This window comes from Nelumbo nucifera, chromosome 1 (assembly GCF_055504915.1).
Source record: "Nelumbo nucifera cultivar China Antique chromosome 1, China Antique-T2T, whole genome shotgun sequence".
Lineage (NCBI taxonomy): Eukaryota > Viridiplantae > Streptophyta > Magnoliopsida > Proteales > Nelumbonaceae > Nelumbo > Nelumbo nucifera.
This window is the reverse complement of record NC_142649.1, coordinates 149,266,731-149,280,715: the sequence shown is the minus strand read 5'-3', so window position 1 is coordinate 149,280,715 and position 13,985 is coordinate 149,266,731. Positions and strand designations below refer to the sequence as shown.

The 13,985-nt window shown below is 45.0% G+C and overlaps 1 protein-coding gene across 4 annotated transcripts in view; it reads left to right on the top strand.

Annotated features, from left to right (window-relative positions):
- The first annotated feature begins 1,781 nt into the window (after nt 1-1,781).
- The window catches only part of LOC104606541 (serine/threonine-protein phosphatase PP-X isozyme 2-like), a 56,501-nt gene continuing 44,297 nt past the window's right edge, over nt 1,782-13,985 (top strand). The window contains exons 1-2 of one of the 4 annotated variants that reach the window (XM_010271808.3): nt 2,097-2,235; nt 2,439-2,501. Coding sequence is in view for 2 of the 4 variants with exons in the window: in XM_010271806.3 (XP_010270108.1) it covers nt 2,095-2,235 (141 nt within the window). In the remaining 2 variants the exon portion in view is untranslated. Of the gene's footprint in view, nt 2,236-2,438; nt 2,502-13,985 lie in introns of all 4 variants that reach the window. The other 3 variants (XM_010271806.3, XM_010271807.3, XR_016080372.1) reach the window with 3 other exon arrangements.

The window sequence follows — 13,985 nt, the reverse complement described above, 5'->3', positions numbered from 1 at the left end:
TTGCCCATCACGACTCAGAGACTTTTGACTTGGAGTTATTCGGGATTAGGTAAAGGAGCTGAAGGCTGAAGCCTGAAGCTTTACTTCCCTATGTTGTGCTAGACTGCTAGCCTGGCCTCTATTGAATTCTAGCTGAAAAGTTTCGTCCTAAAAATATTTAATTCAACCAAGCTTTTTAGTTTTACTGAAATTTCTTATTTTATTTAGGTGATCCAAACTGAAAGTCTAATAAATTATTTCGAAAAAACTTTTATCAACGTAAAATGGATTAACAAGAACTAATTGAACTATAAGAAAACAGAGTTTGCGCTGTCAATAGGTTGGAAACATTTCCAATTTAAAAAATATTTAGCCTTTCGGATAGACTGCAAATACAAATATATACATTGCAAATACATTGTTTTAGAAATATAATATATAAGGTTTCGTATTGTACATATTTTGCATTTGCACTTTTTCCAAACTGTGCCTTATGAAAAGCACAAATATAAATATGTTTTCTTTTCACAAAGTCTTACTTCTGGAATTTTAAACCTTGTATTTGTATGATATATATTTGTAATTTTTCCAAACTGAATGAGTGTAAATACAAATATAATCAATGCAAAACCTTATATTAGACATTTATAAGCTTTGTAATTGCACTCTTCCCAAACAGAGCTTTATAAATTCATTTCATAGAGAAACAAATGTAGTCTCATGAAAAGAGTTGAGATCAGCCCCCCACAAGGGGGTGCCCTATAACGTCCCACAGTACATCCCCGCATATATTAGGAACATCTCCCAATAAGTACCAAAAGTGGTGTCTGGTGAGGTAGCATTGGGAGATGTTTCCAATACACAGCGGAGATGTACTGTGGGACTTTATGGGACGCCCCCCTGTGGGGAGTGCTGATTTGAACTCTCATGAAAAATTATACAAGTCATTCACACACAATCATTGTAGAACCCTGACCATATAAACTTCAACTTGTTAGAATTTAAGAGACGAAGCTTCTCAAGAATTTTATAGCAAATTCATGACTTAATTTGAGCGGAGGGTTTTCTTTGTTCATTGAGAACTAGGGGCCTGTTTGGAAGGGTTGAAGCTTTGATTGAATTGCCTTCATCGAGCTGCTTTAGAGAAGTCACTAATAGACCCCATCTGTTAGGGCTTTCTCCATTGATTGAGCTATGTTGCCTGAGTCACTTTGGAGAAGCTACCTAAGATAGCTTTACTGGAAAGTCAAATTTTCAATTCAGGTAAAGCTTCTTTTTGGCTTTCTGGCTTTTTACCAAACATTATGGGTTTTCTCAGCTCATGTAATGCCAGAAGCCACTGTGTAAAAGCCCTCCCAAACGAGCATAAAGTTTAATTGGAAAGTCATATTTTTAGCATAGTTATTTTGGGCTTTCCGGATTTTTAACCAAAATTATTCTATCCTATTTAGGTGGAAACCAACTTGTAAAGCTAAAAGCCACTATGTGAGAGCCCTCACAAACAGCACTAGAGCTGAAGCTTTGATTAAGCTGCTTTGAAGAAGCTGTCAATGACAGTGCTTTTCTGATGTTTCAGCGAACATAGCTTATGGCCTGTCTGTATGTGGTCCATCTTGTAAAGCCAGAAGCCGGTTCATGAAAGCCCTCAAGTTTGGAAAGCCCATCATTTGGAAGGAGTTTCACGAAGCGGCTTCTGGCTCTGCAAGATAGACCCGCCCAAACAGCCTATAAGCCATTTTTGGTGAAAACCCCGGAAGCTCAAAATGACTGCCGAACAATTATAGGGCGAGAATATGTAGCTCTGTCGCTTCTGTTTAATCTTATTTCCATTGAGCCAGGCCCAGATTCCACCACCACCACCACCACCACCAGGTCCAAATGCTAGCGAACATTGCTTGGGCCTTCAAAGTTCAAACCCATGAAGATCTCCCCTCAATTTGTCTTGTCCCACGTGCGTTGTTCGTGCGAGTGTAGGAATTAAGAGGAGAAAACTAAAAGCAAAAAAACTGAAGTGCTCCTCCAGTTGAATAGTAGAGCAGAGGATCTCTGGCCTCTTGATGCAGCGGAGGGGACTTCAGATCGGTTGGTTTAATTTTCCTGCAGAGGGAGGGAGAGATGTCAGACCTGGACAGACAAATAGAGCAGCTAAGGAAATGCGAACCTCTGAAGGAATCCGAAGTGAAGGCTCTCTGCCTTAAAGCCATGGAAATCCTCGTTGAGGAGAGTAATGTTCAAAGAGTCGACGCGCCTGTCACTGTATGCTATACTTAACCCATTTCAATTCAATTCCATCTCCTTTTTTTTATTCACTTTGTGGTTCTATCTGCCCTAGTTTCCCCCCTTTCTTTTGGGTTTCTTTTATATTGTTTTTTCTTCCCTATCTTTATTATTTTTTGAGCTAGTGATTAAATGAGAACATGGACTGATGGCCCTTAGTTTTCCAAAAATTTCTGAATTAGGTTTGATCTGATTTTGGATTTCACTGTTGGAAGCGTTGTTTGGGGTTTCTATGTTTGTGAAAGGTTATCTTACAAACTCACAATTTATTGCTTTGCATAGAACTGTTTTTTTCCAGGTCATTTGAGATCTTCTGATTTCTGTTCTATCTGAAAACTTAAAACCGGGTTCAATGAAGGGGAACCTTTTGATTAACAATTTTAACTATAAACTCCACGTAGGACGAACTAAAACCTGCTAGTTCACCCTTATGGATATGGTTTTATCTACATCTAATCGCCTGTTACACAAAGAGATAACTGTAAGACTGCTTCGTTATTATGTGGTGCTTGTTTAGTTAACGCTATCATGAATCATAATGCGCTTTTACTATGATTTCCACTTGATACCACCATTAGCACTTAGAAACTCATATTCTTCCAACCGGGATGATACTAACGTGAGTCCTGGATTCATCTTAGATATAATAACTTATTTTTTTTTTATTGTTATTCCGATTATTGTTGTTCTAGAAGTCCTGAAAGATTATATAAATTGAATTAGTTTGTCAGTCTCCCCCCCTTTTTTTTTGAGAAAAGGTAAGGTAAACCTTATTGATAAGAAATACTAGTACAAAGGCCCCCCAAAGGAACACCTTAGATGGGGAAACAACCCAAACATAACAAGATTACAGATGCCATAGGCTCCTTGAATTTAGCCTAGCCCCCAACTGAGCAGCCTGAATTCCCTTCGAAGCCAAGACCCAAGAAATCAACTTTCCAAAAGAAATAGATATCAGGTCTTCCGGATCCTTATAGATATTCTGAAATAGTCTTTTGTTCCTTTCTTCCCAAATGGTACTAATGACTGCAGCCGGAATGGACATCCACACAGCTGAAGCAAGCTTCGACAATCCCTGTAACCCCCAGCTTCACAACATCTCCTTCACCGAAACTGGCATTGACAAAGCAAGACCCACCGAACAGAGAAAACGATTCCAAATTCTAGCAGATATTGAGCAGTGTAGAAACAGATGACTGTTATCTTCCACTTCTTGACCACATAACACAGCTCTCATCCTGAATATGAACCCCTCTCTTAAATAGATGGGCTTTAGTTAAACACCTGTCTAGAGTTGCAACCCCCACCAGAGCATTGGTTTTTGAGGGAGAGGTTGGATTCCAGATTCTGGAAGCAGGCATGTCTTCTGAAACACTCGTTGTCAGGTGAGTGGCAAATGACTCGACAGAGAAGAGGCCATCTGTGCTCCAAGTCCAGGATCAGCTGTCTTCTTTAAGCAGATTTAGGGATTGAAGGGAGAGCAGTTCGAGTAGATCAGCCAGGTCTGGAATTTCCCAATCCTGAAAGTTCCTTTTGAAAGAAGGTTACCAGGCTACTGAGTTCCCCACCACCTCAAAACATTCAGCAACCACTGCATCTTGATGATCAGATAACTGAAATAGATGTGGGAATAACTCTGAAAGAGGAGTGTTTCCACACCGTGGATCTTTCCAGAAGGACAGCTTATCACACTTCCCAAGGTTGGGGCTTAAACCTCTACTGAAAATGGGGAGAATGTCCATTATTTTCCTCCATACAGAGCATCCTAAGGAGGGGGGAGAAGTGGTAATCCAATCTCCTCTATCTGTGTTGTATTTAGTTGCCATTAACTTCCTCCACTAGTAGTTTCTTTCCAACCTGAACCTCCAGATCCATTTTCCAAGAAGAGCCTTATTGAAGGTCCTCATTCGCTTAATACCCAAACCTCTTTTACTTTTTGGAGAGAACACCTTATCCCGATTCACCAAGTGGATTTTCTTCATGTTCTCCTCCCAATCTTTCCATAGAAAGTCCCTTTGCAGCCTCTCAATTCTTTGAGCCACTTTACTTGGAATTGGGAATAAGGAGAGATAAAATGCCGGCAACTTGGATAAGGAGCTTTTTAAAAGGGCAATTCTGCCCCCTCAAGGACAAGTATTTAGCCTTCCAAGTTGCCAATTTCTATTCCAACCGCTCTAAGACTGGTTCCCAGATCATTACTGAAGTGCATTTTGCTCCTAGAGGGAGTCCAGATACTTTGTTGGAAGGAACCCCACCTAACAAACTAATCTCTCTACCAAGTCCTTTGCATTTTCCACTTTTCCCAAATCCCACTGGGATCAAACAACTTTTGCTCCAATTAACTTTCAGTCCCGTCACAACTTCAAACCAGCTTAGAACTCCCACTAATAAGTTGAAGTGATCTTCATTGGCTTCCATAAAACATAAGGTGTCGTCTGCGAATTGTAGTACCTGAACATTCTCCCCTCCTGGAACCACCTCAAAGCCCTTCCACCACCCCCTCCCCTGTTTTTTGAATGAAATTTGTAAGTATTTCCATCACACAAGTGAATAGAGGGGAGAGAGGGTCTCCTTGTCTAAGCCCCTTAGAATTAAAAAAAAAAAACCCACATATTGGCCATTTAGGATGACTGAAAACTTGGGAGAAGTGACACAGACTTTTATCCAGTTCCTCCAAATCTGCCCAAAATTCATTGTCATAGGCCAATTGACATCAAGGTCAATTGACATTGTCATAGGCCTTTTCAAGGTCAAGTTTACAAATCAGGCCCAGATTTCCCTCCCTTAACCTTGAATCAATTAATTCATTTGCTACCAAGGCATTGTCTAACATTTGATGACTGGGGACAAATGCAAACTGATTTTGAGAGATCACACTTAGCAGTACCTTTTTCAACCTCTCTGCCAAAAGGTACTGTCGAGTGTGCTGACGTGGCCTCCTCTTGTAAAACTGATTAAGTGCTTTATGTTGGTCTGTTCCAGTAGGCTTTACAATTCCTCCCTCTTTTAGAGCGAACTTACCCTCAAGGTCTAATGTGGGAAAATTTGATTGCAGATCCAAGTAGGATTCTGTTATGGGCCTGGGCATAGGATCTCGTCACGGGTCGGTCCACGGGGAGAACCTCTAGCTTCCCCTTGCCCTTCCCTCTGCGTGCAGACCCTATTGTGGTAACCTAATGGGTGATTTGTCCAAGAGATCACTCGAACTCTCCTCACTCTTTCCTAGACTGAAAACTGAATGACTTTATTCCAATTCACAGCTCCTTAAATAGGAGATTACAAGAGGGAAGTCCTTATTGTATTCGATTAGGCTAGGATAATCCAACTTTAAATCAAACTCCTACTTCTAATGGTAAACAAAACTCCTACTAAGAACAGAAGATAAGATAAGGATAGATGGGATAAGGGATAAGGTAAGCAGGTAGCGAGTTGGCAAGAAGAGCTATCGTGGCAAGATAAGTGTGGACCCCTGATGAGCTGTCGTGTGGGCTCCTCCTTATTGCTGCTGCCTCCTGGGCAACGAGCTTGTCCCCAAGCTCGAGATCTGGATAGGCATTGTGAAGATCAGACCAGGGAATCCAGGTGGCCTCAACTGATGGTAGTTCGTCCCACTCCACGAGGACTTCTAAGGTACCCCGATTGACGCGAGACCGGACAAGTGCTCGAGGTTGGAGAATGGGTCTGCCATCCTTCAAGGGGGGTAGGGAAGGTACTTGATCAGGAGGAGTCCCTGTAAAAGGCTTCAGGAAGGACACGTGGAAGGTATCATGTAGTCTGCTGTGTTCTGGTAGCTCGAGCTGATATGCGACCTTCCCGATCTACCGCAAAATCTTGAAGGGCCCGTAGAACTTGGGGGCTAGTTTAGGGAAGGCTCTGCGTCTGATGGAGAGCTGCCGATAGGGTTGGAGCTTCAGCCAAATGAACTGTCCTGGCTTGAAGGTTAACTCTCGGTGGCATTGATCGTAGGCGTTCTTCATGCGTGCCTGAGCCTGCTGTAAGCGTTGGGAGACTTCGGCTAGGAGGGCATCGCGATCTTGTAGGCTGCGATCAACTTCTTCCAACCGTGTTGAACCGGGTTCGTAAGACAATAGACAGGGAGGGTCCCGACCATAAACGACCCGGAAAGGAGTCATGCCAAGAGAGGAGTGATAAGACGTGTTGTAACAGTATTTGGCCCACGGAAGGTACTCCACCCAGTGCCAGGGCTGGTCTCCCACAAAACAACGGAGGTACATCTCTATTGTTCGGTTTACCACCTCCGTTTGGCCGTTAGTCTGCGGATGGTAGGTGGAGGAGAAGGCTAGGGCTGTTCCCTGCAGTCGAAATAGCTCCTTCCAGAAGGTGCTAGTAAAGATCGGGTCTCTGTCACTTACGATGGATTCAGGTAGCCCATGCAATCGGAAGATGTGGGTGAAGAAGGTGTGGGCCACTGAAACCGCGCTGTAAGGGTGGGATAAGGTAAGGAAATGAGCATATTTGGAAAAACGGTCCACTACCACAAATAAGATCGACTTTCCGCCAACCTTGGGTAGGCCCTCGATGAAGTCCATGGAAATATCTGCCCAGATCTGAGTTGGAAGTGAAAGTGGTTGGAGGAGGCCAGCTGGGTGCAAGTTTTCCCACTTTTGTTGTTGGCACATAGAGCAGTTCTGAATGAAGTCCCGCACCGCATTCTTCATACCCTGCTAGTGGAAATCAGCGTGGATGCGGTGCAAAGTCTTCTGGACACCTTCATGCATAGAGTTGTGTATGCTGGAGATGACGGAGGGGATTAAGGGACAGTCGGTTGGGAGATAAATCCGTCCCTTGTATAGTGCCAACCCGTCGTGCATGGACCAGTTTGGGTTGGTCGTTCCGGCTTGTATTTTCTGGACAAGATCGTTCCACTCTGGTGATTGTGGTAGTATGTTCTGAATGTCTTCCAGTAGGGTGGCTCGGGGCTGTGAGATCGCATGGAGGAGCATATTGTCTTCTTCTCGGCAAGACAAGGCATCTGCGGCACGGTTCAAGGTTCCCGCCTTGTAGTCCACCCGGAAATCGAAGCCAAGAAGTTTGCTGACCCAATGCTGTTGTGGCGAGGTGGTAAGCCGTTGTTCCAACAAATATTTGAGGCTGTAGTGGTCCGTCTTGACCATGAAGGACCTTCCCCATAGGTACAGCCTCCAGTGCTGCATTGCCTTTGCCAGCCCAATTAGTTCACGTTCATAGGCGGGTAACTTAAGGTGACGGTCGGCCAGTTTGCGGCTGAAGAAGGCTACTGGATGCCCTTGCTGCTGTAGTATGGCGCCGATGCCGGTGCCGGATGCATCGCATTCTACTGTGAACTCAAGATCAAAGTTTGGTAACTGTAGAACCGGCGTGGAGGAGAGGGCTTCTCTTAAATTTACAAAGGCCTCGACGGCTGTACTATCCCAGTGGAAGGCATTTTTCTTGAGTAGATTGGTTAGTGGGGCCGCCAAAAGTCCAAAATTTTGTACGAACTTGCAGTAGTAACCTGTCAGCCCTAGGAACCCGTGGAGAGCCTTGGCGGATTGTGGTCTGGGCCATTCTTTGATCGCCTGAATCTTGGAGTCATCCACAGTGACCCCTTGCCCGTTGATCACATGTCCTAAGTAAAGGACCCGACGTTCCCCAAAGGAGCATTTGGATCGCTTAAGGACGAGTTGGTGTTGCTGCAGGAGTTCAAGAACGACCCGTAGATGCTGCATGTGTTCTACCCACGACTTGCTATAGACTAGGATGTCGTCAAAGAATACCAAGACGAATCTGCGGAGGTGGGAGTGGAACACCTCGTTCATCAGGGCCTGGAACGTGGAGGGAGCGTTGCTGAGGCCGAATGGCATAGCCAGGAATTCAAAATGGCCATGATGTGTTCTGAAGGCCATTTTCTCTACATCTTCGGGAGTCATTCGGACCTGGAAGTAACCCGACCGGAGGTCTAATTTTGAGAAGTACTATGCGGCATGGAGCTCGTCCAATAGCTCATCTACGACGGGAATAGGAAATTTATCCTTGACCGTCTGACTGTTAAGTTCTCTGTAGTCCACACAAAATCTCCAAGTCCCATCTTGCTTGGGTACCAACAGAATCGGAGATGAGAAGGGGCGGCTGGGACGGATGATCCCCTGCTGTAACATGTCCGCGCACTGTCTTTCTATTTCATCCTTTTGTCGGTGTGGGTAGCGATAGGGTCGGACGACAATGGGATCCGATTCGACTATCAGAGGGATCCGATGAGCGCAGGCTCTGGAAGGTGGGAGCCCCTTGGGTTCTTTGAATACTGTAGAGAAATCCGTGAGGATCCTCTCCATATTTGTTGCACGCGAGTTCTCACCTTGAAGTGTATGTAGCTGTGTTTTTGTTCTTATTCTGGTTCCATGCCATGTAACCAGTTTCCCATCCAGGTGGAAAGTCATTGTTTGGGCGCTGAAATCCCATAGGATGGGCCCTAGAGTGATCAGCCACTTGACTCCTAGGACGATGTCGAATTCATCCAAGGAGAGTACGAATAAATCAGCACGGAAGGATTCTGATCCGACCTGAATCTTGGTGTCCTTGCAGATACCGGGGCTGTGAACTCTTTCCCCGTTGGCCACGGCTACCTATAACTGCGGCCTGATTTCCATTGGTAACGCTAACTGACGGGCAGCCTGTTCACTGACGAAGTTGTGGGTGCTTCCAGAGTCTACGAGAATGCGAACTGGTTGCCCTGCTACCAGTGCCCTTAGTTGCATGGTTTGTGATGTTTTGATCACTGTGATGGCGTGGAGGGAGATCTCAGGTTCAGATGCTGCAGGTTCATCCTCGTCTTCTTCGGGTTCATCTACCAGCAGACAAAATAGTTTCTTGCACCTGTGCCCAGAGGAGTACAGATCGTCGCAGTTGAAGCATTGCCCTCTTGCGCGCCGTTCTGCCATCTCGGCTCGGGACAGTCGTCTAATGGGGGGTGCTGTCCTGCTACTCCCTATACTTGATGCCGATCTGGAAGGGTTACCGGCAGGAGGCCTCTGTTCCCTGCTGGCGGTCGAAGAATGAGACACTCCTGCTGTCTTCGAAGGTGCCCAGGTCGTTGCCAACCGACCTATACTGAGGTTTTCGTGGGAGAGCTGCATCTTCCGTTCGAAGGCGCGGGCGAGGTTCATTGCTGTGACCAGGTTAGGAGGGTGTTGCATCTCTACGTCCACTCGTAGGGGTTCTACTAACCCTGCTGTAAACATATCGACTTGCTGGTCTGGGCGTACCGAGGCTGCCCTGGCGAGAAGGGTTTGGAACTGGCCTTGATATTCTGCCACGGTTCCGGTTTGCTTGAGGTTAATTAACTCGCCCAATGGGTTGCTTGTCAGCGGGGGCCCGAACCTGAGGAGGCTATAGGATTTAAATTGTTCCCAATTGAGCCCGGGTTCTTCCTGTTCCAGACGGTAGAACCAGAGTTGTGCTTCTTCTGTTAGGTTGGTGGCTAGACTGACCTTGTCTTTGTCATCAGTGCGCTGGTTACGGAAGAATTGTTCGCAGCGATATAACCATCCCAATGGGTCTCCGGTCCCATTGTAGGACGGGAATTCTAGCCGATTGTACTTGGGAATAACAACGGCTGTTGGGGCGGCGATCTGATGTTCGTCGGTCGTCTCTGCCCAGTCCGGCCGGCGACTATTGGTGGTGGCGGTTCCCTCGGAGTTCCTTTCTTTGTTTGATAAAAACGTCTCCAGGAAGCGTCGCAGCTCCCGGACATCGTCTTTGACCTCACGAACCTCCATGCTGGTCTCTGCGAGCCTATGCTCTAGTTCGTGGACCCTGGATGATAGCGGTTCCAGATCTCCCATGACGGTAGGCTCTGATACCAAGATGCTATGGGCCTGGGCGTAGGATCTCGTCACGGGTCGGTCCACGGGGAGAACCTCTAGCTTCCCCTTGCCCTTCCCTTTGCGTGCAGACCCTATTGTGGTAACCTAATGGGTGATTTCTCCAAGAGATCACCCAAACTCTCCTCACTCTTTCCTAGATTGAAAACTGAATGACTTTATTCCAATTCACAGCTCCTTAAATAGGAGATTGCAAGAGGGATGTCCTTATTGTATTCGACTAGGCTAGGATAATCCAACTTTAAATCAAACTCCTACTTCTAATGGTAAACAAAACTCCTACTAAGAACAAAAGATAAGATAAGGATAGATGGGATAAGGGATAAGGTAAGCAGGTGGCGAGTTGGCAAGAAGAGCTGTCGTGGCAAGATAAGTGTGGACCTTTGATGAGCTGTCGTGTGGGCCCCTCCTTATTGCTGCTGCAGGTGGCGGTAAGACTTTCCCACGAATGCATCCATAACAGATTCCCAGGTTGCATCCTCTTCTGGGAGTTTAGACCAAACAACTAATGCTTCTGGTATGACTCTTCAGCCATGACGCACCCATCTGAAATTAATGATGTGGGCTAGCTCTGTCTGCATTTGTCCTTTCTTCAGTAAGGAGATATGGAATACAGGGTGCAGTTTTGATGTTGCTAGGAGGTCCAGCTTGTATGCCACTGACCCTATTCTCTCAAGGATTTTAAATGGTCCAAAATAGCACGGGCTGAGTTTGTTCCACTATCGGCTTGCAACTGAAATTTGTCTGAAAGGTTGTAATTTGAGAAACACCCAATCACCGACTTCATATTGGACATTCTTGTGATGTTTATAGTAGGAAGCCTTATGTGCTGATTCGGCCAAGCTTCTTGTGAAAGGAAGAGGAGAAAGTTGGGGGTTTCAGCAATAGACAGAGGAAAGGGAAGAAAAGGAGAAGAAGGTCGACTAGGATAGTGATACATAACCCTAGCCGCCAGCCCCTCATTCTATTTATAATTAACTTAAATATGGGATATTACAAAGATGCCCCTAGTAGGGCGGCAACTCAACTAAGTACTTACAATTCTTTTAAAAATAAAAGACTAATGGGCCCAAGGCCCAACAACTTCTTAATTTAAAATAAAACAAACTAAACATAAATCGGCCCAACATAAATCAGCCCACTCAACACTCCCCCTCAAGTTGGGAATAGATGTCACACATTCCCAACTTGCGTAGATCATGTTCCAGCTTATTCTTCGCAACACCTTTTGTGAGAACATCAGCAAGCTGCAGATAAGAAAAAATGTATGGAAGACAAACTTCTCCAGAAGTTACCCTTTCTCTGATAAAATGTCTATCTACTTCAATGTGCTTAGTTCGGTCATGCTGGACTGGATTATGGGCAATATTGATTGCTGCCTGGTTATCGCAGTATAGTATCATAGGTTCTTCTGCCTGTACACCGATTTCTTCTAACAGAGAATGGATCCAGAGAAGTTCTGAAACTCCATGTGCCATGGCCCTATATTCCGCTTCTGCACTTGATCTTGCCACAACTGTTTGTTTTTTACTCTTCCATGAGACTAGGTTACCCCCAACTAGGGTGTACACTCCTGAAGTTGATCTTTTGTCATCAAGGCATCCTGCCCAATCCGTATCTGTGTAGGTCTCTAGCTTCAGTTGTCCATGATCAGTAAACAATATGCCTCTGCCTGGATGTCCCTTCAAATATGCAAGGATCCTGTCAACTGCCTTCCAGTGCTGATCTCGTGGAGCATGCATGTATTGACTCACTACACTTACTGCATAGGAAATGTCCGGTCTTGTCATACACAAGTATAGTAGCCGACCCACAAGTCTTTGGTATCTCCCAAGGTCCTTCACTGGTTCACCTTCTGATGCACTGATTCTATGGTTCTGATCAATGGGGGTGCTAGCTGCCTTTGTTCCAAGCTTCCCTGTCTCTTGGAGAAGGTTCAAGACATACTTCCTTTGAGAAATAAAAATTCCATGTTTCGATCTTACAACTTCGATGCCTAAGAAGTATCTTAGTTCTCCAAGATCCTTAATCTCAAATTCCTTTTGCAGGTTCCTCTTCAGACTATCAATCTCACTCAGATCATTCCCAGTGACAACAATGTCATCCACATAAACAATTAGGATTGACACCAAAGATCCCCTGCGCTTCACAAACAAGGTGTGATCAGATTGAGTTTGAGTATAGCCAAAAACAATCAGGGCCTTTCTGAATTTGTCAAACCATGCTCTGGGAGATTGTTTCAAGCCTTATAGTGACTTCTTCAACTTGCATACCTTTACCTTTTCAGCATTATCATAAAAACCAGCTGGAAGATCCATATACACCTCTTCTTGCAGATCCCCATTTAGGAAAGTATTCTTTACATCCAGTTGAAACAAGGGCCAAGAGTATGAGGCAGCAAGAGAAAGGAGTATCTGAACAGAGGTCATCTTTGCAATTGGCGCAAATGTCTCTAGATAATCAATGCCATAGGTCTGTGTGTACCCTTTTGCAACAAGTCTTTCCTTGTACCTCTCTATACTTCCATCTGCCTTGTACTTTACTATGTAAACCCATCTGCATCCAACTGTCTCCTTGCCTTCTGGTAGGTCCACAATCTCCCATGTCTGATTCTTAATCAAAGCCTCCATCTCTTCCTGCATAGCTGTCTTCCACTTAGGTTTGGAGAGAGCCTCACTAACACCCTTGGGTATAGACACTGAATCAAGAGAAGAGAGAAAAGCACGGTAGGAAGGAGAAAGTCCACTGTAGGATAAGTACTGTGAGATACAATGAGCAGTGCACTTTCTCTTCCCTTTTCTAAGAGCAATAGGGAGATCAAGGTTATCTGTAACAGTGTCAGTAGGATCAATGGAAACTGAAATAGTGGGATCAAGAGGAATACCTGAATCCGTATTAGCCGAATCTGGAGTCTCCAAGGGATCGACAGGAAGTGGTGTGAGTTCTGCTGTAGTGGAATCAACCGCCTTATGGAGTCTCTGTCATGAGTAATGCTGTGAAATGGAACGCAAAGGAGGTGGCAAGGTCGGTGACATCGGGTGGTGGTCAAGCATAGGAGTAGACACAGGAACTGGAACTGGGAGAGGGATAGACTGCTGACTTACTTCCCCAAAACACTCCCCCTGAGAAGGATCCTTTGAGAAGAAGTACGTAGATTCAAAAAAGGTAACATCCATAGTAACATACCAGTTCCCAGAGACTGGATCATAGCAGCGGTACCCTTTCTGATTCTCTGCATATCCAAGGAAAACACATTTCTTTGCCTTGGGATCAAGCTTCGAACGGTAAGGGCCAAGAATATGTGCAAAGCAGACACATCCAAACACCCTTAGTGGAATATGAAACATCTCCCCCTGAGGAAAAAGAAGGCTGAATTGGGTCCTGAATCCGAGTACACGAGAGGGCACTCTGTTAATCAGATATGCTGCCGTGAGAGGAAGCCTTGTGTGCTGATTCGGCCAAGCTTCTTGTGAAAGGAAGAGGAGAAAGTTGGGGGTTTCAGCAATAGACAGAGGAAAGGGAAGAAAAGGAGAAGAAGGTCGACTAGGATAGTGATACATAACCCTAGCCGCCAGCCCCTCATTCTATTTATAATTAACTTAAATATGGGATATTACAAAGATGCCCCTAGTAGGGCGGCAACTCAACTAAGTACTTACAATTCTTTTAAAAATAAGACTAATGGGCCCAAGGCCCAACAACTTCTTAATTTAAAAGAAAACAAACTAAACATAAATCGGCCCAACATAAATCAACCCACTCAACATTTATCATAGGTGTGCTTCATCCATTGATGTGCTTGTAAGAGATGATTTCTCAGTTCCTTTAACACCTCATCTTGTTGTGTCAGCTATTCTTCTAAGGCCGCTA